We start from the raw sequence: 26495 nt of genomic DNA, 5'->3' as shown, positions 1-26495 counted from the left end.
TAAACTAACAATTTACGTAAGAAAGGACATGGCAAAATAATGTTTACATATTTTTGTCATATTTCATACAATCGCCAGTGTTAACAGCTATTAACCATAATCATAAAAAAACATTTATTGTAATAAAATACGGAGTGATTGATTTTCGAGAGCGTTCATAAAACGTTCATATTTATAAAAATAAACTAAAATATAAAACAAAAATCTTATTCATACCGCAGAGGTTAACTAAAGTGGGCGGTTAGAGAGATTGAATAATGAAAAGGGACATTGTGTGTAAACGACTGTACTGTAGGTTTGAACTGGATAAGGCGGCCGTTATCTTTTTCCGCATGTGATATGATATGACTTACAGGCCCTGATCAACAAACTGCACTCAAGCGAGACAGATATAGCCGTGAGGGGCAGAAACTGATGCGCACTTTCCATACGAATGCGAACCAAGCCAGGGCTCGAGAGATAAGTGGTCTGCGCTGCTATGGGCTATACCTATTAACATTTATTTTAATACCAAGCGAATTTAAAATGGCATCAGTGCAGTGGGCCTTCTGGTTACTTGATAGCGGAATCAACTTGAGAACTGTTGGTCATCAGGAGCTGAGAAATATGACTAATGGGTAGAGTAAAGTATGTACTTACGAGCAATGGTTGGCAGTGTGTTTGCCATTGCTAGTGACCGAAACTTCGGGCAAAGCGGGCTCGCCGCACGCGCAGTCCTCTGCGGCGCGGGTAGACGCTTCGCTACCGGTGTCTCTGAAACACACGCAAACACGCACCATGCCAATACGAGTATGTGTTCAAGCTAACACGATCCAGTTAGCTCTATTTTTCTTGGAATCATATTATATTTAATAGGTCCCTCTTAAAGTCAGTGTTGAGTAATTTACACACACAGCAATGTTATTTCTACTTGTAATTACATTCACAAAACATTTATTATCTATACCAATTTTTATTTCATAAATTAAATGACTTGCCTATCGCAGTTCAAACTATTCCTATTGTTGTGTGCAATAGCCAAGTCATTATATTTATTAAAACATAATGGTTGGAGAGCCGGCAGTAAAGTTTCGAACCAACGTGATACCGCGTTGAGATGCACAATGGTTTCCCATAAAAGTGATGCTAAGTCCGAATTTGATAGTCTGCCAAGGCGGAACTTGCCGAAAGTACAAAAAAGATAGCCACTTCCGATGCGAAAAAGGGGGGGGGGTCATTTAACCCATCTGATACCGAAATAATAGTTATGGCATCAGTTAGAAATTTACTGGTAGATACAGAAAAGCGAAATCTGCCAGTATGTTTCCTGCCGGAAGTGCTTGGCATACGCTCTCAAAGGTGACCATCGGGACCCCTAAATTAACCCATCTGATACCAGCATGAAACCAATTCCAGTCGGTAGGTATGAACCTTCACTTCAGGAATATATAAGTCTGCCAAGGCTTTTTCTGCCGAAACACCTTGACATACGAGATTATGTGGCTTAACATCCGTGGTACCCGTATTTTGGAATTGTACATATTACAGACATTTCAAATACTACAGGCTTATTAATTTATTACTCTATGCTTATATTTGTATCTCCTTGGATATCACGGGCCTATAAATCCCGGTCTTTTGATAGGCTTGCGTGGGGATATAGATCCAACACGTAGAGGCCCCTTGGAGAGCTTTAATGTCATGTGGAACGCCTGCTGGAACCCGTTCACAGGCGCAACAATAGACACCCATGAACCGGTCGCAGCAGGCATTGGGACTATTGCAGAAAAAGTGAACAGTATACCGGTCTATGGATTGAAGTTTGGGTGGGCAATGAGACTGGGCTATTGTAAAGAACTCCGGACACCTGCCATAACAATGTTAATACACGTTATCGAGGCAGGTGGTGACTTGCCGCTGACTAGATGGGCCCCTGAAACTGCCGTCGTGAAGACGACCAGGAGCAACACCGGTGTGAGCGGCTCAGGGGTGTCGAGAGGTGTGCGCCGCTTTCTACCCAGTGGCTGTTAGCAGCCACTGTGCCAACTCGCGTCTTATGCATCTTTCACTTCCACCCCTGGAGCATATAGCTCTTACGACTCCCCTCTGGACGGCCAATGAAGGCAAGCCAGAGCTGAGAGTCCTGCGGGTCCCCTTGGGGTCCACTCCGACCGACGAAGACACGCCGGAGACGGAGACCCTGACCGACTCTCTGGAGCACTCGGGTCCGTGGGGTCGTCACTCCCCAACAGCTCGCCACAAGCTGCCCTGCCATATTTGTATATTATTACGTTATTAATAACATATATTTATAATAAATTAAGTTAAAATGAAGATTTAATTTCCACAATAACAATTACAATACATACAAATTACATTTAAAATACAATAACTAATCTTAAATTAAAATAAAACTAAAACCTTATAAAATAAATTACAACTAACTAAAAAAGTCCCCCAGATCTGATCCCTGCGGAAGGGTTCCCATAATGCTGGCTACATTCCCCCGCTGAATGGCAATTCCGATCCTTTGGCCAAGGAATGAGCCAGCTCTAGGTTCTCTGGTGGTGTCCAGAAGCATCTTTTTCAAATCTTTAAATAAACTTAGTGCCTCCTGACCCCAAGGTCCCAGTCTCCACCGCAAACGCCGCAAATAAGTGATTGTTCGATAGTCCAGCATATTTACGGCGCTTTATAGCTTCAGCTGCTGCCGCCGCTCCGCCAGGCCTCAATGAAGTAGCGGCTAAATGGGACGGCGCCAGAGAATCCACACAAGTTGCATCCCAGATAAGTGGCCGTCCCATCCGCCAGGGAATAAGGGTCATTCCGTCGGGCCTCTTTCCGTCGTCGCGCACAAGACCGGGAGGCTCCAACACGGATGGCACGCCCACACTGACAAGGGCCCGGCGGATAACATCATTAAGGCTGGCGTGGCGGGAAAACCGACCAGCGCTCTTCCGGCAGGAAAGGCCGTGGTAACCGCGACTATCAACCTCCACCCCGCAAGGACAGCGATGAGGGACAACTAACTCAGCCCCTATGCGGAGGCCGACCGCCAATCGTAGGGAGTTATTGTCCAATAGGGTAGCGCAGTTACTGGAGGGATACGCATGAAGCCAGTACCCTGACTCCGTTTTGGAAGAAGCTAGGAGACGAGCTTTCTCCTCACTTGAAGCAGCAGAGTCAAGGAGTGAAGCTTGAACCTGGCGACAGAGGGGTTCATCCCACATCCTCTGGATGTGTGCTTTGGAGGGCAGGTCCACGTTCGGGCACGCCAAACGCCAAGCATTTACTGCATCCGACAGGTACGCCACCTCGAAGTCAGGTATTGACGGAGTGAGTATGTTTCCTACGAGGGATAGCGTACCATGGACGGATGACAGAAACGCAGGCAACGCAACACTAGCAATGCTCCTTATACCCAAACCGCCGAAGCGGATCGGTAAAGTGGCTTGTAGAAACTGCCTATCATCGAGCCTAATATTAAATATTTTTTGTACTTCAATATGTATAGTACTGTCGATCACCTGACACAAATGAGAATGCCTAAAGAATGGACTGCACCTCATTGAATAAGTAAGTTTCGGGACGAGAAGGCAAAACCGAATAATAAAAAAGGCCATGTGGGCGTTAATTTTGAGTAGGCGGTCAGAATGCTCCGAGAAACGATGCAATTGGCTATCAACAAAATCCGGGATCGCCTCGCCGAAAACTGGGGCCCCTAGAAGATGAAGAGAGCTCCTGGACATCAACTTTATTCCTGGACAATCAACCTCAAACTCCCCCAAGATTTGAGATTTGTTCGGATTGTCGGAGCTTATGTAGTGCTCACATTTGCTCGTATTCAGCTCCAGGCCAACCTCGCTAAGCTTCGCGGTTAAAGCCGTAGATCCTCAAGGACCGAGCTTGCCTCACCGCCTAAAGTGCCGTCATCCAGATACCAGCAGTTAAATTTTGAATTAAGAGCCGTAATTATTGGATGAATGGCGAGGCTGAAGATCGCCGGCCCCATCGGATCTCCCTGCTGACAACCAACTGCAGAGAGAATATTGTGAGGTCCATACATCAGGTTAGAGGGGTACCTGTAGCACTGCCAAAAGTACGGGTATAAGCCAGGGATATTTCTCTGCACCTCCGTCAACATGGCGCCACGGTCCAACGAGTTAAAAGCGTTTCTGATGTCTAATTTTAGAAGCACTTGGTCCTCGCAACGGTGTAAAAAAGTTCGGCAGGCATGAACTGCAGCCTCACACCCTCCCTTGGAGCCGAAACCCAATTGAGTTGGCTGGAACATGGGCTCCAGGCCTTCGGCGATACTATTGCAAGCGACTTTTGAGGCAAGCCTCCGGAATGTTGAGCCAATGGCAATGGGGCGAATGCCGCCATCCTTTTTACGCAAAGCGCAAAGACTGGCCCCGTACAGAGTTGGGACTACATCTGCACAAACCTTTCCGGCAAGCATGAGGTTGACAAGGCGGGTAATACTCGCGAGTAAGTCGTCGTTCCTGCCACCAGCCAGAAAACACCGAGAATGAGATCCTTAAGGTGCTGGGGCCTTAAACCATCTAAGCCACCGGCTGATGATGTGATTAATATGATTGATAGTCTCTGAATTAGCTATATGAATCGTTTGTCTTTGTCTGTCATTTTGACTTATGAATTTGTAAGAAAAGGATAAATAGTTATTTGTTATACAAGGGTGCAAAGTTGTATTTTACCTGCGAGTGTGGAATTGAAACACGAGTAAGCGAAAGGATTCTATAGTTAAATAGAAAAGGATTAAATAGAATCCTGAGCGTAGCGAGTGTTTTAACACACGAGAAGTAAAATACACTTGCACCCGTGTGTAACACAAAACTTTTCCCCTCACTATAGCGAGGAAAGTGCAACATCCACAGGCGTTAGATCATCTTCATCACTGGAACCACTAATTTTTTTACGATAATACGATATTATAACAGAAAACTCTGGAAGTTGTGTATTTTTACGTGTCGTTGTCGGAGAGAAAATTTTTCAAACATCAACATCAAACATTTATTCAGCAAATAGGCCACAGGGGCACTTTTACATGTCTATTTATACAAACAATAAAATTAACCCAAAATAACTTTGTTGACAATGTTGACATTTCTGACGATGCGTTTTGAAATTGCATCGACTCAACTTGTGCGTTCAGAATTACATTCAACATCATATAAAAAAACAAATGTTTCTTATGGAATTTAAGGTTTATGACTTAAAATCATTAAATAAAGCTAATTTCATATTTTTTATTAAATGCTCAAACCATTTATTTAATGATAATTAATATCGAGCGAACCATTATTATGAGCGTTTTACGTTTTGTTATCTGTCAAAAGCTACTTAAACACGCTCCTTCCAAGGTCAAATTACTTTCCCCACTAGTGGATAAAATGCGTTTTTCCCCGCTTGTTTTAAAGGATAAAAGACGGCTTTCCGAGCTAGTGAGGGGAAAAAGATTATTCACTACATCTGTAGCAGCATGTAAATAAGTGGTAGCATGTTTGTTATTATTGACGCGCCGTGGACTACTTTTTGGCACTTAAATAACAAATATTTATTGACGCAGTCTCATTTGATAAATCATCATCAATAATATCGAACAAATCAAAACGCAATAGCAAACTAACACCAAAAGCAGAAACTAGAATAATAAGACAAATTTTCCTTCCTCGGAATCTCGGAAATAAGGCGAATAATAGAATATACCGCTGAGTCAATAACATTTACCTAATAGATTTATTAAGTGACTTGAGTCAACGAGAAAATAGTTTGAAATATCCGTTATAAGATCAATGTTTCAAATTGAATGAAACTGGTAACAGCAGGTTCGAGACGTGTGGCATCAGTGTGTGACGACTCACCGGTCGGTGTTCATGTCCTGTGACATGTTGTCCTGGTACGTGCTGAGCACCGACATCGCGCGCAGGTCGCCCATCTTCGGTTGCGTTTCCTTCTCCTTCTGGCCCGGACAAAAAGTTACTTATTGTTTTTCTACCGATAGACTCGTGGACATCTTTAAATACACAACTCAAACTGTAAGCGATCTTATCCTACGCGGATATCCAATCACGTGTTTGTGCGAATTCTAGCGTTGTTCTCGCACTTGCGTAGGTATTATATTATATAGATCCAGTGCGAATAAGGCTACAGTCTGCTTAACACCACCCACGACGGACAGCGTGCCGTGACGCACTGTGGGACGAAATTCGGCTCTCATTGACATAGAACCCGAAATCGTTATTTTTATGCTTTTTTGATTGAAATAGGTTTAGCCCAGCATTGTTTTGGTAACTTATGAATTTAAGACGATTGGGAATGAAAACTGTCGTTACGTTTTTAAAAAAAAAATGTATGTATGGAGCAGGAACAAGAAATCATTATTACTCAAGAACCGCAAGCAAAACGAACCGTAATATCCTCGCAGATGGTAATAATAATAATAATAATTTGCTCTCCTTGGCAAACGAGAACTGGCACAAACCTGTGGTACAAAGTACTACGGGCCGCAGGGCGGTATGGGAGAGTAAGGTGCTACACGGGCGGTTCTACAAGGCCCTCACGGGACCGGATGTAGACCTGCTCGCGTCGGTGAACTGGTTACGATTCGGGGACCTCTTCGGAGAAACCGAGGGTTTTGCCTGTGCAATTGCGGACGAAGTTATGATGACGAACAACTATCGGAAATATATTATTTTTTTTTTTTTTTTTTTTTTTATTTATCCAAAAACAATCTTAAAATACTATGTACAAATATTGGAAACAGCGAACGAAAACCGCGTACGGTTTATCTGCCGCCATTGTCGCTCGTTTACATTCCGGTTAGGTATCTATCTAAAATCTAAATTTAATATTAAGGAAATACTGGTAAGTTAAGCAATCAGCATTTACGAGTAGTTTGCCCGAGATGTTGATAAACAACTCGGGCGCGCACCTGTACTTGATAACAACATGTTTTTTAAAATTATTTTAGTCTTATGTGTGTTATTATCTCTCTCTCTCTCTCTCTCTCATATACTCATCCTTTTCTTTTCATGTGAACACGACAACTGCCAAAGCGTATAATATAAAATAAATAATTTATAAAAACATAATAATTAATAGAAACTGCGCTGAATTTTTATAGTAAATTGTGTTACGAGTGATTATACAACATAAAATAAAAATACCTTCGATCGGTTCGTATACAAATGGTTAATGGTCGATGACGTTTAGTAGTAGCCGGTCGATTTGCATTTTACCATTGGCAAATAGAAAATAGAGTGTACTATTGTCTAAAGAATAAATAATACAAAGCCTTAAGTACTAACACAATGAGTCCTCCAGCCAAGTGTGGAAATTGCGATAAAAGAATCAACAGCAGGCATTCACTGGATTGTTCCTCTTGTAACGTGGGATACTGCTTAGATTGCCTAGAACGCATCGGTGTTGGTAGCAAGCGTTATACCCTAATGTCCGTGGACAATAAAAAAACCTGGAAATGCCGAAGGTGCCATGAAAAAGACTTACCAACATCAGCAAGTACTCCATTGCCCAAGCCTGATATATCAAAACTCCCGTGCTCAGTCTTTCCATCGTCAAATAACACAGCCTGCAAAAAATTACAAAAGCGACGCCCAGATGACTTGTCTTTAACCCACTCATCTACAGACAGTATTTGCACTGTACTTGGCGACACTTTATGTTCTCCTCCAGACTTTACAATAACACAAAACCAATCAGTTTCTAGTTGTAAGTCAGTTTTACCACCCCAAAAACGGCCGGCGCCGACGTCTGGCTCAAAATCAGATGATGAAAGTGCTACTAGGGAGTTCTTAAACTCTGCTCAAAACCTAGCATCAATGACTGTTCCCAATGAGGTTCTCTCTTCATTTACAACAGCCCTCCAGCAACTGCAACGCGTCTTCGACACAATGACACGAGAGATGACCGCGTTCACTACATCGCTCAACAACACCTCTGAGGACGTGGCATCTTTTCGAAATGAAATCTCAGAAATGAAAAGCCAGCTGAAAGAGCTAGATTTTTGTAAATCTGAAGTAAAAAATCTTCGCACTGAAGTGGTCGAGCTGCGCCAAGAAATAGAATACAAGGAACAGCGCCATCTACTGAAGGATGTCGAAATTTTAGGTCTAACAGAACACAATAGCGAAAACTTACAACAAGTAATTCACACAATGTGCGCCAAGTTGGGTGTCGAACTGGACCCTCGTGACGTGGACGACGTGCGTCGCGTGGGCCTTCGCGGCGGTGGCGTGGGCAGCGTCGAGCGGCCACGACCCGTCGTGCTGACGCTGACGCGGCGCGCCCCGCGTGACCAGATCCTGCGCGCCGCCAGAGTACGCCGCGGGCTCACCACTGATATGCTGGAAGTTCCGGGAAGCTCTCGTCGCGTGTACATAAACGAACACCTCACAAAGGCTAACAGGGTTCTTTTCAGTAAAGCCCGAATCGCAGGAGCTCAACTAAACTTTAAATTCACTTGGACCTCAAACGGTACCATTTATATGCGTCGCTCCGAAATTAGCTCAATAGTACGAATTTCATCGGAAGCAGTGTTGGAAAAACTATACAAGGGACCTGCATCTAATAGTCAACACGCGCCGTTTCAAGGGCTGCCTAATTGATTGCGGTTTGATAATATGTTTAACCCTAATGTACGCCACTTTTTTACATATTATTAATTATAATTTAGATTTTTATATAAATACTAGGTTTCTTTCTTATGGATCTCAAAAATATCTGTCTCGTGCAATACTTTATCATAGTCTGTTTCTGTGGAAACTTTTTGTTACACTAAGCCTTTACTTTTTAACTAGTTGTATGTTTGTTGCTATTTTTTACTCGATGTCATACATAACACACACATTTTTTATACTTATCACGCTAAATGTTTTTAACCTAGTCCTATACGAACCTAGTTCTATTTATAAATGACCAAAAAAATAAATTTAAAATTAGGACTTCTCAATGCAGGCTCTCTAGGGACTAATCATAACGAATTTATAGTTGCAGTTCAAGAGCGTAATATAGACATAATGGCTATAAATGAATCCTGGCTTCGGGAAGGGGAAGAGGGGCGGGCACCTATCTTGCCGAACTATAGCCTGCGCCACGTCCCACGGCCTCGCTCGGTGCGCGAACGCGGTGGCGGCGTCGGCTTTTACATCAGGAAAGGCATTACTGCGCGGCGCTGTGCTCATCCCTCTGACTCCGTAGTTGAACAAATGTGGCTTAAGTTATCTATTAAAGGTGTAGTTTTACTTCTAGGAACAGCTTACCGGCCACCATGGTTAGACATTGATACTTTTATAGATTCACTAACTGAAACTATTTCCTCATTCTCTAGTTATGACTATATTACGTTAATGGGAGATTTTAATGTTAATTTGTTAAATAAAGACCGAAATTGTACTAAACTCACTCAATTTTTAAACTATTTAAATTTTACACAATATGTTAATGAGCCAACTCACTTTACAAGTCATAGCAGTACATTGATAGATTTGATTTGTAGCAACATTGCCGTTTTAAACACTCAAGTAGACTATATACCTACTCTTAGTCACCATGCATTCCTAACTTGTGAACTAAATATAAAGAAAATTAAACCTGTGCCTCAGCAAGTTATTCTAAGACCACTAAAAGATATTGATTTACTAATATTTAACAAATCTCTTGAATATATTCAATGGGACAATATCATTTCACTATCAACCGTAAATGATATGGTCAATTCTTTTAATAGCATAGTTTTATCTCTGTTCGACTTATATGCACCTCAAAAACTGGTTATTATCAGAGAAAGAAGCTATCCTTGGATAACATATACGATTAGGGAAATGATGCGCCTGCGTGATCAGGCTCATAATAGGTTTAGGGCATCTGGATTAGATGAACATAAAAAATACTACACTGATTTAAAAAGCTGCGTCAACAAAGCTCTATTTAATGAAACACGGGCTTATTTCAACCAATATATTAACCATAATGCTAGTAACTCTCGGTCTCTATGGAACAATCTTAAACGTACCGTGAAAATAACTCATAACTCTCAGAACCATGAAATTCCTACTCATTTACGTGACCCAGATCTTATTAATTCACATTTCCTCCAAGTTCCAGGCAGTCCTGTAGCTCCACAACCATATCAGGCTTACTTTGAATCCAACCACTATCATACTTCATCATTTAGGTTAGAGCCAGTAGATGAGATCTCTGTGCTTAAAATAATCAGATCACTTAAATCCTCTGCTCTGGGTGATGACGGTATTAACTTAGATATGCTACTTCTAACTCTTCCTCGTTCACTTAGTACAATAACTGTAATAATAAATAAATCCATAACATCATCAGTCTTCCCCGATGCCTGGAAAGTGGCTTTGGTAACGCCTCTTCCTAAAAAAAATAATATCACTAGTTTTAAAGATTTGCGACCAATAAGCATTCTTCCTTGTATATCTAAAATATTGGAACGCATTATATACACACAGTTATATGCTTTTCTTGAAAGAAATCAAATTCTTCCTATTCAACAATCTGGGTTTCGTAAATCGCGTAGTACGGCAACTGCACTTCTTGATGTAGTAGACAATATACTATCTGCACAGGATATGGGCAGGGGAACTATAATGACACTTCTTGATTTCTCACGTGCCTTTGATGCTATTAATACAAAATTATTGTTATCCAAAATGAAATACTATGGCGTTGAACCAGACTCAATTAAATGGTTTTCGAGTTATCTTAATCGTCGAACGCAAGTTATCAAACTTACAGATAATAACGGTATGTTTTTGAAATCCAAACCATCTATTTTATCTAGAGGAGTGCCACAGGGGTCGATCTTAGGCCCGCTTTTATTTATCCTATATACAGCTGATGTCCGTGATGTAATAAAACATAGTAACTTCCACATATACGCAGACGATATCCAAATCTACATCCCATGTGATCCTGCTAATGTGGCTGTAGCAGTTGCCAAAATAAATGAAGACTTAGATAACATAACAACTTGGTCATCATCGAACTCTTTAGTACTTAATCCTAATAAATCAAAAGTTATGATTTTTGGCTCCAAGCATCAAATAATACAAATAGATAACCATAAACCTATCATTTCCATTTCAGGCGAAGAAATAGATCGTGTTTCTGAATCGCGTAATCTAGGTGTTATAATGGATGAATGTCTTCGTTTTGAAAGTCACATAGCAGATATTGCCCGAAACTCATTTTATAGACTTAAGGTCCTCTATAGAATCCGTGATTTTCTTAGCGTAGACCTTCGAGTCAACCTTTGTGATACGCTAATACTCTCAAAGTTTGATTACGCGGACGTGGTTTATGGACCACGGTTGTTAGCTAGAACTGAACGCATTATACAAAGAGTCCAGAATGCATGTGCACGTTACTGTTTTAGAATCCCTCCACGAACGCACGTGACACCTTACTTAAATTCATCAGGCATTCTTAAAATGACTTACAGAAGAGAACTTCATCTATCTTCCTTGTTGTTTGGAGTATTAAAGTTTTCAAAACCCGAGTACCTCTTCCAAAAGTTCACCTGGCGTTCAAACACTTCTATGAAATATGGTCTTAGATCGGTCAACAACAAATTAGTAACTTTTCATTACTGCACCTCCGCATTTCGAGGTAGTTTTAAATACACAGCAACTAAGTGCTGGAATAATATACCTCCGCCATTAAAGATATTAAATTCTCTTAAAAGTTTTAAAACACAGCTTAAGCGACACCTTCTTCAGATTCAAAATGAACTACCTCTTGGCGGTAGAGCAATACCCTCTTATCTTTGATTATAGCCCAGCCATATAATACATACAATAATGACATTAAATATAATATTATTTACAAATACGCACATTCACACTTTACACTTCAGTATCAGTCTTACCTACGTATAAATATATATCTTAACCAACAAAAACACAAAAAATCCTTTATAATTTTATAAGTACTTATAATAATACTACACACTCAACAACACAATGCACACTTTCATTTCATACACCTTTCATATACCTATTCTTTATCTTTCTTTTTCTCATTTAATGTTCTTAATACTTAAGGTTTCTTTTTTTTTTTTCTTTTATCACTTAAAACTTTTTTTGTCTTTATTCCTTTTATTATGTAATAGGTACTTATTGTTTCTTTTTGTTTATAGGATCCGACTGAAAACCAGCGTTGCAGTAAATTTACTGCAACATTATGCTGAGTCGAGACTCCTTTTTAACATCACGCTGTCTTTAATGCCAATGTCAATTAATTTAGTTAAGAAGTAATGTATCTAGTTAGGTACATTAGTAAACTATTAACCTACATATTTTATGTTTCATGTTTTGTGATGTTAAATAAATTTTCTCTCTCTCTCTCTCTCTCTCTCTCTCTCTATTAAGTATATTTTGGTTAACATCATTAGGCCATGAATTTAGAGTATCGGGTAACAGAAATTGCCAGGTTCTTTTCCCATAGGTATTCTTGTAAGGCGGTAATACATACTTTGGTATATTGATATTTCTTAGTTTTTGTGACCTAGATCTATTTTTAAGGTTAGGTAAGTTAGCGATTTCATCACATACTAGCATCATTTTAAACTTGTATCCTGAAGGACGTTATGGTCGACATTTGTCGGGCATGCCGCCGTCCCGGAGAGTCACTCAGGCATATAATTTCCGGTTGTTCTCATCTTGCTAATGGCGAGTACTTGCACAGGCATAATCTCGTAGCCAGGATTATTCACCAGCAGCTTGCTCTTCTATACGGCCTTGTGGACCGCGAAGTACCGTACTACAAGTACCTGTGCCAGTTCTCGAGAATGGTCGTGCCACGCTCTATTGGGATCGATCTATCATCACTGACAGGACTATTGTAGCCAATAAGCCTGACATTGTGATAATAGATCGATCGCAGCGCCGAGCCGTGCTCGTCGATATCACCATCCCCCATGATGAGAATCTCGTGAAAGCCGAGAAGGACAAGTCCAGTAAGTACCTAGACTTGGCTCACGAGATAACCGCCATGTGGGATGTTGATTCGACGATCATTGTCCCGATAGTCGTTTCAGCGAACGGTCTCATAGCGAAGAGTCTCGACCAACACCTTGAGAGACTCTCGCTAGGTGGTTGGATCAAGGGTCAGATGCAGAAGGCGGTGATCTTGGACACGGCGCGGATAGTCCGCCGGTTCCTCTCTCTGCGGCCCTGACCACCGGCAGCTTGGGCCCTACCCCGCTGCCGGCGGCACCCTAGGTTAGGTTTTTTATAATGTGTTTATATATTTTTTGTAATGTTTTGTAAGTGTTTTTGTATTTTACTTTTATATGCATGTTATCCCTAACCTAAGCCTCAAAATAAATAAAGGAAATAATAATAATAAAGATAAATAAAGAGATAATAATAAACCCGCAGGGCAGCTTGTGGCGAGCTGTTGGGGAGTAAAGACCCCACGGACCCGAGTGCTCCTGAGAGTCGGTCAGAGTCTCCGTCTCAGGCGTGTCTTCGTCGGTCGGAGTGGACCCCAAGGGGACCCGCCGGACTCTCAGCTCTGGCTTGCCTTCATTGGCTGTCCAGAGAGGAGTCGCTAGAGCTATATGCTCCAGGGGTAGAAGTGAAAGATGCATAAGACGCGAGTTGGCACAGTGGCTGTTAACAGCCACTGGGTAGAAAGCGGCGCACACCTCTCGACACCCCTGAGCCGCTCACACCGGTGTTACTCCTGGTCGTCTTTACGACGGCAGTTTCAGGGGCCCATCTAGTCAGCGGCGAGTCACCGCCTGCCTCGATAACGTGTACAGACATTTTTATGGCAGGTGTCTGGACTTCTTTACAATAGCCCAGTCTCATTGTCCACCCAAACTTCAATCCATAGACCGGTATACTGTTCACTTTTTCTACAATAGTCCCAATGGCTGCTGCGACCGGTTCATGGGTGTCTATTGTTGCGCCTGTGAATGGGTTCCAACAGGCGTTCTACATGACATAAAAGCTCTCCAAGGGGGCCTCTACGTGTTGGATCTATATCCCCACGCAAGCCTATCAAGTGTGGAGGGGGCTTTAAGTCTTTATTCATACTGCCAAATTATAACTACATTTTGTAGTTTATTTCTATAATAACTATGCTGTATTGTAAGATTTTAATGATTTAGTAATATATAAAACACGGATTATTAAAAAAACGGGCCAAATTAAGTGGAATAACAATATTATCCGATTATGTTTTATTGTGTACTATAGTGATATGATTGTCTTAGTCTTTAAAAAAATATTACTTTGTGCACTAGAGCATAAAAGTAACATTTTGTGCAGCCTACATCTAGCACAAAGGAGAACTTTACAAGCATGAGAAGTGAAATAGTACATTTTACAACTAGTGTGAAAAGAATGTATTTTTACCACTAGTACCGAGGTATCTTGCCACGAGCTGAAAGCGAGTGGCAAGACTCGGTACGAGTGGTAAAAAGACATTTCACACGTGTTGTAAACGACGTTTTTTAATACAATTGCGAAAAAATAATAAATTAATATATCATTAGTAGAATCATACCACCAAACCAAACCAAAATCAAAAGTACCTATACAGCTAAGATACGCGAGCTGCCGCAGCCCGCGATACCTTCATACTCGTGCGCGCCCCGGCCGCGGCCGCCGCGGGCCCGGCGCGGGTTGGTCAACGACACCTCCTCATAACTCATGAGGCCCTGGTACCTGCTCCGCGCTAAATTCAATTTTAACTGCGTTTCGAAAGTATAGTTTGGAACTAAAAAGTAAAAAGCACTAGTTCGAGAAATTGAGCTTCTCACACGCTACGCAGCCACAAAAAGTACCACTTTTTGAGCAACTGTATTAAAAATAATAATAAAGCTCTTTATTCCAAACGTTTTACAGTTTCTATCTACATTAATTGATGCTGATGAATATGATTATGCTATTTAATTTACATATTTTATTTTTTTAGTAGGTATTTGTTTTGGATAGTGTAGAATTATTTGTTAGTAGTATTAAAGTTTAAATCTATGTTACTTTCGTTTGGACGCCCAGTTTTGGGCAAAGGCCTCCTCCATGCCATTTGTGTCGGTTTCCAGCTGTTCTATGCCATGTTTTGCCTGCCAGTTTTACTATGTCGTCTTTCCAGCGCGTCTTCTGCTGGCCAGTGGCCACTGTTTCTTGTGCTTTTCTTTCTAGCGCCTCTTGGATACCATTGTATGATGCGTTCGCTCCAACGTCCGTCGTTTGCTCTAGCAATGTGTCCTGCCCATTTCCATTTGAGTTGACATACTGTATGGACTATATCCGTTATTTTTGTAATTATTCTTATTTCTGAGCTTCTTCTGCGATCTATAACTTTTATACCCATCATTGATATTTCAGCTGCTCTCTGGAACGTTCGCAGTTTGTGTATAGTCTTTGACGTGAGACTTGTGAGAGGCCAGCATTGACATACATACGTTACTGTTGGCAATATCGTGTTATCCATAATTTTCTTTTTTAAATGTATCGGTATTTTACTTTTAAATACATCTATTTTCGACCAACATCTTTTCCATCCTATAGATATTCTCCTTTAGATTTCTTTTGATGTAGTCTTGAAATGTAATTAAGCGGCCTAGATATATATATTCTTTTAAATACATATAAAATTTCTCGGTCTTGTATATTTGTGATTTTTTGCTCTCCATTCGTCATTATTTTTGGTTTTTCTATGTTCACGTGGAGCCCAGCTCTACGACTCTCGAATGTTTGTAGCATAGTTTCTAGTCCTTCGTGGTTTTCTGACATAAGAACAATGTCATCCGCGAATCGCAGGTGTGTGAGTGCCTCTCCGTTTATATTTACACCTTGCTCTGCCCAGTCTAATCGCCTAAATATCGACAGATGGTAATACTATGAATAATTTGTGATGTTTTGGCATACTACATATATCCGTCACGGGTGCGTTTTTTTTTTCATTAATTTTTTTTTTTATACCACGTCGGTGGCAATCAAGCATACGGCCCGCCTGATGGTAAGCAGTTAACGTAGCCTATGGACGCCTGCAACACCGGAGATATTACACGCGCGTTGCCGACCCTTTAAAAACCTGTACACTCCTTTTTTGAAGAACCCCATACTGTAGCCCCTCGGGAAAACCTCGGCAGGGAGCTCATTCCACAACCGAAGCGTACGCGCGAGGAAATTCCTTTTAAACCGCACAGTACGCGACCATTTAGGTGCTAGGGTGTGAGGATGAACACCCTGCCGATGGCGAGCGGTGCGGTGATAGAAAGCGGCCGTTGGCATCATGTCAAACAATTCTTCAGAGCACAGCCCATTATACAAGCGGACACGCATAAGGAGGCGAAGTCTCTCCTTAGACTTAAAGGTTCAATACCGTTCGTGAGTTTGGGATCGTCGACGATTCGTACAGCGCGCCTTTGGACTGAGTCGAAGGGTCCAAGCTGGTATCCAGGTGCTCCTGCCCAAAGGTGACAGCAGTACTCCATATGGGGTCTGACTTGCGATTTATATAGCAGCAGTCTTTGCCCGGGAGTAAAGTATCGCCGTGCTTTATTGAGCACACCGAGTTTTTTGGATGCCAGATCAGCCTTCCCTTTCAGGTGGCTACGGAATTGGACGTCACTGGAGACGTCGACACCGAGGATCCCAACACTCCCTGACATGGTAAGGGCTGTGCCTTCGAACTGTGGGACCACAGTAAATGGGGATTTCTTAGCGGTAAACGCGCAAACTTATGTCTTGGTGGGGTTGAATCGCACTAAATTGTCCCGGCCCCACACCGAAACTCTGGATAGAGTGCCCTCAATATCCGACACAAGCTTTTCACGACTCTCTAGCAATACAGAACGAGGGATGTTGGCACGGCCGGCGTAATAGGCATCCCCAGTACTGTCGTCGATAGACAACATGTCATTGATGTGCAGCAAAAACAGCGTTGGGGATAGCACAGAGCCTTGCGGAACGCCAGCGTTAATGTCCATGCTATTGGAGCAGCTTCCGTCTACTACAGCTCGTATGCGTCTGCCAGACAAAAAGCTAGCGATCCATTTGCATAGTCCCTCCGGCAATCCATAAGATGGTAACTTCGACAGGAAACCTCGATGCCAGACCCGATCGAACGCCTTCGCTATATCTAGGCTAACTGCCAATGCCTCACCTTGACTCTCAATGGCCGAAGCCCAGCGGTGAGTGAGATACACTAGAAGATCACCAGTCGAGCGACCGTGGCGTAAACCATACTGACGGTCGCTGATCAGGTCGTGTTCTTCTAGGTATCTCATGAGCTTTGCGTTGATTATACGCTCCATGACCTTAGACAGAAGGGAGGTAATAGCGATAGGCCTGTAATTCGATGGGTCCGATCTATCGCCCTTTTTAGGCACAGGGTGCACAAGGGCCGTCTTCCACGAAGATGGAACATGCCGTTTGTTGCTAGAGCGTGTGAAAAGACGCGCCAACACGGAACATAACGCAGGAGCACACTGCTTAAGCACAAGTGCTGGAATGCCGTCTGGCCCGCTCGACTTATAATTAATTGTTTCTATGGAAAAAAACACAAAAAACAAAGTCAACATTTTAAGGATTTTTTGAATGAAATGGGTTTTGCCCAGCAGTATGTTTATGCTAACTTATAAGTTTCAGACAATTTGAGTTGAAAATAGTAATGATTTTATTTAAAAAAAAATATGGAGCCGGAACAAAAAATCTAAATATAAGAACCTTTTTTTTCTATAGAAACAATTAATGTTTAAAAAAAAAACGCACCCGTCACGGTCACGGATATATGTAGTATGCCAAAAAATCACAAATAATTCATTACCATCTGCGAGGATATTACAGATCGTTTTGCGGTTCTTGAGTAATAATGATTTCTTGTTCCTGCTAAATACATTTTTTTTTAAATCGTAACGACAGTTTTCATTCCCAATCGTCTAAAATTCATAAGTTACCATAACAATGCTGGGCTAAACCTATTTCAATCAAAAAAGCATAAAAATAACGATTTCGGTTTCTATGTCAATAAGAGCCGAATTTCGTCGTACAGTGTGACGTCACGACATGCAACTATTTTCTAGCACGCTACACGCCGCGTGTGACTAGGCTGCTTGACCACACGCCTGCCATGTATCATTCAAACAGTATTAGATTGCACTAAACTCAAGTAGTCCATCTTTTCTTTTGTTATAAACGCCGGGGTGGGTGAACGCCATGCGCCTCAAGTGGACGTGGCGTGCGGCGGGTGAACCAGACCACGCACATCTTCGGGCAACACCGGCTTCCGACACGTCGGAAGGGAGGAGCCCAAGCGGTATCTTACCGTACAAATCATTATTTGGGGGGGGGGGGCGTGCACACAGGCGCACTTCTCACTTACTACATACAAAATCCAATCTGTAATGACGACACAAATACATAGAAAGTGACAAACCGTAAAAGACAAAAATCACGCACACCTCGATCTCTTTAGGTATTGTGTACGGATGAGTCGCAAAGTCGCAACACGCACCGCGCTTGTTGTGTGCATGCACAGTTGAGGTGTACCTCGGCAGAGGGGAAATAGTCCGAATGCCGACTCCCTGCCGTGTTGCTCGAAGACGCACATATATTTATCAAGATAGCATTCAGACGTCGTCGGTCGCGTCAGTACCTCAAGTACCTGGTCAAGCAGCCCGCAGCCTTACAGGGGCTGTTGTTCACTCTGCCAACGCCAAGTTTTTCTAAGGCAAGCCCAACGCTACTAGCTTCTCGCTATCGTCGCCGAGCGTACAGCTGCTTAAAGGATGAAAGCATTTTGTCGCACATGGACGTGATCGTGGTAAAGTTCTCTCAGAAATACAACTAGCAGGAGTACCTCCTCTGTGCCACCTAGGACCTGGATAAGATGAAGAAGTGGTAGACGGTGGATTTCATCACTAAAAATTTCACCACCCTAAAACCTCCCAACTATATTACACTGTACAAATTAATTATTTATTTATGTCACAAATTAACTTTCTAGACAGTCGAAGATTAGTCATAGTCACTTAGTTTATTGTTATTATAAATAACCATTTTGTCTGGTAAGCATTTACTCACTGATACATTGACCTACAAAAAGTGCATACCTAAGATACAAGTAAATGTTTACTTAGTTTAGGTATTGTTATCAAATTTCCATGAGTGACAGAAAATACAAATTCGTTCGGTATTAAAGTTTTTAACTTGACCTGTACCTGTTTTGAGTTGAATCTATGAATGTACTAGTATTTAAGTATAAATTGTATATTTACCACTGTATAAAACCAATTAGCATAAGTTTTAAATGAATAAATATTATCTTATCTTATCTTATCTTATTATAGTCCAAAGCTCTCAACTGTGGTCCAGAATTACCTGTATTTTTTTCGTTCAGGTGTGTCTTTTACTGTATTTTTTGTAGTTCTAAACTTCTAAGGCAAGGTATGTGTTATGTATGTATATTGGTGGGTAGGGTTAAGTCTCCCCGCGCGCCCTCTGGCGCCGGCCTTATTGTAATGTCACTGTCACTTGTCAGTCCGGTAATAAACCTATGTACTGAACGCACGGTCTTCTGCTTTTCCATCCCCGAGAACCCTCCGTACCATCCCCTGGGCTTATATATACCAATTGGCGACGAGATTCTTCGAGCTTCACGCGAGCAGTGTTAGCAGTGATACGGGAACGCGTTGTTTTTCGCAGTAGTGAAGACGAAAATAGTAGCGAGTGACGGCAATATGGCGGTGGGCAAAGTGGAACCGTTTGATATTCACAAAGGCAGCTAGGAAGCGTACAAGGACCGAGTGGAACAATACTTTCTGGTGAACGACGTCAAGACCGAAAGAAAAGTTCCACTACTGATCACGTTGATGGGTGCCGAGGCGTACGAGCTGTTAGTAACTTTGTGTACGCCGGCAAAACCGTCCACCTTAACATACGACGAAATTAACAAACGGTTAACCAACCATTTACAGCCTACGCCCAGTGTGTTGGCCGAAAGGTACAAGTTTCGCCAGCGTAAACAGGCAAAAAGTGAATCGGTAGCAGATTACTTAGCAGATTTGAAGAAATTAAGTAGATTTTGTGACTTTAAAACTTGGTTGGACGAAAGTATAAGAGACCAGTTTGTGTGCGGTTTACATAGTGAGAGCATTCGTTTAAGGTTATTCACGGAAAAGGAGGTGGGGTGGAGTGGTGTGATGACCTCCCCGAGCGGGAGACAGGGGGAAGTTTGGGTGGGCTTCGGCCCGCCCAAAGGTCCGTCTGTCTCCTCTGGTCCACCCTGGGAAACGTCACTAGCGACTGGCATTTGTGCCTCTTTCTAGTCACGGCTAACATCCACACTGGTGTTGTCAGCAGGAGTGGGTTACTGCTGACAACCTACACACAACCCACCTGTGCTAGGACCTGCACAGTTGAGCGCCGTAAGCAAGGATGACGGGATCCTGGCGATTGAGCCATTGCCAACCCGCGTGGCAACACGTCTGCTTCGGCCCGAATTTCGGGCGAAACGGTGGCCCGGGCTACTAGCCACAGTCCGGGAAATGGTCTAGTGAGGTACCGTAGGTGGGCTCACGGCAAGAAGTGGGAGGGCCGCAGAGGTAGTTTCGGCTGCTGATGTGGTGGTGAAAGGCCATGCTGAGGAGATTCGTTTAGGTGATTCTGGCGGAGGGCGTCTGACCTGGGCGACCCTACGTCCCACCTTCACAAATTTCCGATGTCGCGCAACTAGCCAACTTCTCACTTCTATACCCGAGTCGGTGTCCTAACGACTGAAAGCACCTTTTATATGTGCCGGTAAGCGTTCCCAATGTTGTGGGCCCTTGTAGGGTGGGAGCCGATGAGGATGAAGATAAAACGTACGAACTATGGATAACAGGTCGAACGAAAACCCCCAAGCTGATCCAGCAGCGTTCATCGCTAATGGTGAAGCCACACATGCGAGACAAGCTGTCCCAGAGACAGTGCGTCAAGCAAACCACCCGGCTGGTCAGCAACCTAGTTCATCTGGGGAGCAGACTGGCCCAAACACATTCCTGGACTGGCAGGTAGTGGACCGCAGGCCCAAGAAGCGACCCACTAGTGGGAAGCCTCACCCAGCCAGAGCCGGGACTTCTTCCTCTTCCAACCCATCCCCCCCTGTTCAACGTCAAGGTGGGGTGGCTAAGAAGAAGAAGAAAAATAAGAACCAGAGGCGCGCGGCTCGGCTAGCACGAGAGCTGCAACTGGGCACCACACAGACACACACACACACACACACAGACACACAACCCTGCAACCGAGGAGGGAGCATGGGCTTCTCAGAAGCCGGCACCCGAACCGGCGCCGAACAAGCAGGATGCTGCTGGCAAGCCTCCGCCGAAGGGGAAAGGTTCCATCCTACCCCCTAAGCCAGGAAGGTCGGCCAGTAGCCCTGCTGTTCCGACTGCAGTTCCACCCAAACGACGGCCAGGCAAGTTCGCACCAGCCACTGCTAAAAGGACGCGAGAAGAGTTCTTCTCCCCGCAAGGAGATAACAAAAAGCAGCGACTAGTGAGCCCCAGCCAACCGAAAGCGTCGTACGCACAAGCAGCGGCATCTGACCTGACGATCGTCATCACGGACGCAAAGTCGGGTAAGATCTCCGCTGAAACATCCCACGCCATTCTCCGCGGGTTGCACCAAGCAATCGTGGTGGAGGCGAGGAAGAACATCGTGGGAGCCCGGCCACCTAAATTCAAGGGTAAACCGGTTTTCGCTGAGGGGCAGCTGAGGGTCTTCGCAGAGGACGAATACTCGGCCGCCTGGTCTCAGCGATGCATCCAGTCCCTAACCTTGCCAGACATCTCCCTAACGGCAGTTCGCCAGTCGGAGATGGCAAGGAGAGTTAAGTGCGGGCTCCTTATACCCAACATAAACAACTCGTCCTGGGAAGACGTCCGTCAGGCAGCTGACGGACTGAAGTACCAGAATGAATGGGCCAAGGTCGGCACTTGGTCCATCATTGAGATACTGCGGCAAGACCAGGGGTGGTTTGTCGCCTTCACAATCCCCGAAGACCTCGTCCCCGCCTTTATGGAGAGGGGGGGATCCCTGAACTGTGGAGTGGGTAATGTCTACCTCAGGTTCAGGGGTCCCGGAGGTAAATACCTGGACCAGCCTCCCACCCTGCAGGACTCCACCCTAAGGGTAACGGGAGCACAGGTCCCTAGTCGACAGGCCCCGGGCACCCCCGGTCAGAGTAAATCTGCCTCCGGAGAGGAAATTGCCCCCCCATCGATGCCCAAGCCAACGCCAGCCGAACCCTCGGAGGATGAACTCCTTGGCACTGGTGACGAACCAGCCGGGACATCATCCAACGGTGAGTACCTGTCGGCTTGGATAGAGACGGGGCTGGCCGACATGTTGAAGGAGGGAGGGGAGATGCAAGACGGAGACCCCACCACCGACAACATGGACACCGGCTAGTGTCCTACAAGCAAACCTCCAGCACAGCGTGGCCGCTACGGCCCAACTGAGACGCTGCCTGGTAGGTTTGCCAACAGCCGTTGCCCTCCTACAAGAACCATGGGTGGGCAACGGTCACATACGCGGGCTCTCCGACACGAAAGGTAAGCTCTATTACTCCACGGTACACGCCGTCCCTAGGGCTTGTATCCTAACCACTAACAATATCATTGCACAACCGCTCACTGAGTTCTGTTCCAGAGACCTGTGTGCGATTAAACTACAAGTTCCACTGCTAACAGGCTGTCGCGACCTAGTCCTTGCCTCGGCATACATGCCCGAAGAGGACGAGCCGCCGCCCGCCGAACTACAACGACTGGTCAGCCACTGCGAGAGAGCGGGCCTCGCATTAATCATCGGGGCCGACTCCAACGCACACCACCCGCTGTGTGGAATGGAGACCAGTAACAACAGAGGTAAGACACTTGTTGAATATCTTGTGACTACTAATCTAAACATTTTAAATGTAGGTGCCGAACCAACATTCGTAAACAAACGATGCAGGACGATTATTGACCTGACTCTGGCTTCGGAGGAGGTCAGTGAACTAGTCATGGCATGGTACGTCTCCCAGGAGGCCTCTTGCTCAGACCATAGATGGATTCGCTTCAATCTACTAGCATCTAGTGACATACCAACCGCCCGAAGGAATCCCAGGAAAACGGACCGAGCCACTTTCAGGAAGGTCCTAGGTGAAAGCCTCGACCTGCTTCCTCCGAGGGACGACTTCCGGGAACCGACTGAAATAGAACAGCAGGTAAACATCTTAACCGATGCCCTCGTAGATAGCTACCACAAGGCGTGTCCCTTAAAACCATCGGCAAGGACTGCCATAACGGGACACAAGTGGTGGGGTCCAGAACTGGAGAGACTCCGACGGAAAACCAGGAGACTCTTCAACAGGGCCATGAACACAACGGCCGAGGTAGACTGGGACAACTACTATGAAGCCAAGGCCAATTACAAGTATATGACGAATTTCCAGTGCTCAATTCGGGCACGGATCGGATTCATAAACAAGCTATCTTCGACAAAAGGTACAAAATACAGTTATACGAGGACGACAATTACGAAGGACTCAATCCTCGGGAGCTCAGAATCTTCACTGATGGGTCCAAAACAGACAGCGGATCGGGCTCTGGAACCTTCTCAGAAGACCCGAACATGTCAATCACCACTCCGCTAGGAGCCCATAACTCGGTATTCCAGGCTGAGTGCATGGGCATCATAAACGCGGCGGCTGCCATCACTGCAAGGAAGGTAGTAGGATCCTCCATCCGCATACTCTCCGACAGTAGAGCAGTCTTGATGGCTCTAAAAAGCCATATAGTCACATCCAAACTTATACACGAATGCCACGAACGACTAATGGAGGTATGTCATAACAATAAGATCACCCTACAATGGATCAAAGGACACAGCGGATCCCGGGGTAACGATGCTGCGGACGAGCTTACCAGGCAAGGATCGAGTGCGGGAGCGATTGGCCCAGAACCGATCCTCCCGATACCGTTTAGCAAGGTACGTTCAATGCTGCTGGCACGTACAGGGAAACTACACACAGAACATTGGCTAAACCAGACTGGATGCAGACAGGCCAAACAAGCCATGCCTGGCATCAACGGAAAGCTCGCAAGGGTGCTCCTTCAATTAGGAAAGACCCGACTGAGCATGGTAACCAGTGTCATAACAGGTCATGGACTATTTAACAAACATCTTTTTATAACAGGTGTCACAGACAGTCCCCTATGCAGAGGATGCATGGAGACAGAAGAAACAGCCTCTCACGTGGTGCTGGAGTGCAGCGGAGTGGCCCCATACAGGGCAAAACATCTCGGATCCCCGAGAGACCTCCCCGAGGTCCTACTCAACATCAAAGGTTTGATAGGTTTCCTCGAGGAGCTGGGCTGGCAGGACTAGCCCACCCCCATGTCACGCAAAATAGGCGCCAGTCGTCGAGTTGCGGAAAATCGCCCGAACTACAATACAATACAATACAAGGACCTTAAATTAAAAACGGCTACGGACTTAGCAATTGCAATGGAGGCGGCGGAATTTAATGCAGCGGAGGTAGCTCGTCGAAATAATCCGGGAGGTGAGCGTGAGTCGGCAGGTTGCTATGAAATTAGCGAAGCAACGGGTGCGAGCGGTGTGTTACGGGCTAGAGCGAGAGGCAACACACGAGCGGTAGCAAGCCGGCGAGGCGGTGCAACGACAAGCGGAAACGGGCGAGCATGGCCGAACGGACAGCGTAGAAATGGCGGCGCGGAAGTGACACTGACAACTGATTATTCGCGATCAAAAGTAGGTCATGGCCAACTTTGTTCTGTTTGAATACATTTGAAACCTGCAAATTTAAAATGTATTCATGTCGTGTGTGCAACCAGGAGGGGCACTTAAAGAAGATGTGCCCGCGATTGGCGCGTTCCGTGGGGCACCATTATGTTATTACGGAAACGGGAAACCAATCGATCCCAGAAGATGATTTAGAGGTAAATGTTTCTTTTGTTAAACAAAACAAGTGTGATTCCAAATATCCGCCGTACAAAATGATGATAAATGTAAACAATAGGGACCTATTCATGGAAATTTACACTGGCAGCCGAATTTCATGTATTAGTACGCAATTTTATGAAACTCATTTTAGTGATTGTGTTTTAGAGGCCAGCAATTTGAGGTTATGTTATTTGACAGGAGAAAGTGTGCCGACACTAGGAATGATAAAATCTGTAGTGCGTTTGGGCAACTTGAGCAAAGTTTTGGACTTGTATGTAATAGATAATGGCAAAGAAAACTTGTTAGGAAGAGAGTGGTTAACTGAATTGGGTATTATAAAATAGTACATTTTACAACTAGTGTGAAAAGAATGTCTTTTTACCACTAGTACCGAGGTATCTTGCCACGAGCTGAAAGCGAGTGGCAAGACTCGGTACGAGTGGTAAAAAGACATTTCACACGTGTTGTAAACGACGTTTTTTAATACAATTGCGAAAAAATAATAAATTAATATATCATTAGTAGAATCATACCACCAAACCAAACCAAACCAAAACCAAAAGTACCTATACAGTTAAGATACGCGAGCTGCCGCAGCCCGCGATACCTTCATACTCGTGCGCGCCCCGGCCGCGGCCGCCGCAGGCCCGGCGCGGGTTGGTCAACGACACCTCCTCATAACTCATGAGGCCCTGGTACCTGCTCCGCGCTAAATTCAATTTTAACTGCGTTTCGAAAGTATAGTTTGGAACTAAAAAGTAAAAAGCACTAGTTCGAGAAATTGAGCTTCTCGCACGCTACGCAGCCACAAAAAGTACCACTTTTTGAGCAACTGTATTAAAAAGAGTTGAGCAACAGTTACAATTAATGCATTATGTAAAATCGAATGAAGTTTTTGATTTGACGGAATTTAGTTCCAGATTTAAAGACGTATTCTCGGAGGGGCTGGGCCGGTACATTGGCGGGCTGGTCACGCTGCGGGTGAGAGACGGCGCCAGGCCGGTATTCCTGCGCGCGCGGCCGCTGGCGTACGCCCTTCGTGGACCGGTGGAGCGGGAGCTCGAGCGACTGCAGCGAGAAGGGGTCATTACACCAGTGGAAACAGCGGACTGGGCGACTCCGATTGTTCCCGTGGTCAAGTCAGATGGATCCCTCCGGATTTGTGGGGATTACAAGATAAGTATGAACAAGTATTTAGAAGTGGACCGTTTTCCCTTGCCAAGAGTGGAGGATTTGTTTGCCAAATTACATGGTGGTAAAAAGTTTAGTAAGATTGACCTGTCACAGGCATATGCCCAGCTAGTTCTGGATGATACCTCCAAGTATACAATCATAAACACATACAAGGGGCTGTTTAAATATAATCGCCTTATATATGGTTTATCCTCGAGTCCTGGTATTTTCCAGAGAATTTTGGAACAAATGTTTGTGGACATACCTCGAGTTGGTGTGTTTTTAGATGATGTGGTTATTACAGGGTTAGATGATCAAGAACATTAAGAGAATTTA

General features: G+C 44.3%; 2 protein-coding genes across 2 annotated transcripts in view; both read right to left on the bottom strand.

Annotated features, from left to right (window-relative positions):
- LOC134754273 (exonuclease 3'-5' domain-containing protein 2) overlaps window positions 1-26495 on the bottom strand; it is a 446643-nt gene that overhangs the window by 277299 nt on the left and 142849 nt on the right. The window lies entirely within an intron of this gene.
- LOC134754181 (anoctamin-1-like) overlaps window positions 1-26495 on the bottom strand; it is a 131162-nt gene that overhangs the window by 62546 nt on the left and 42121 nt on the right. The window contains exons 2-3 of the mRNA XM_063690311.1: window positions 5865-5962; window positions 640-753 (exon numbers count right to left, since the gene is read on the bottom strand). Of these exons, the coding sequence (XP_063546381.1) occupies window positions 640-753; window positions 5865-5962 (212 nt within the window). The remainder of the gene's footprint in view (window positions 1-639; window positions 754-5864; window positions 5963-26495) is intronic.

This window comes from Cydia strobilella, chromosome Z (assembly GCF_947568885.1).
Source record: "Cydia strobilella chromosome Z, ilCydStro3.1, whole genome shotgun sequence".
In the NCBI taxonomy this organism is placed as follows: domain Eukaryota; kingdom Metazoa; phylum Arthropoda; class Insecta; order Lepidoptera; family Tortricidae; genus Cydia; species Cydia strobilella.
This window is presented reverse-complemented; position numbering and strand designations above follow the sequence as displayed.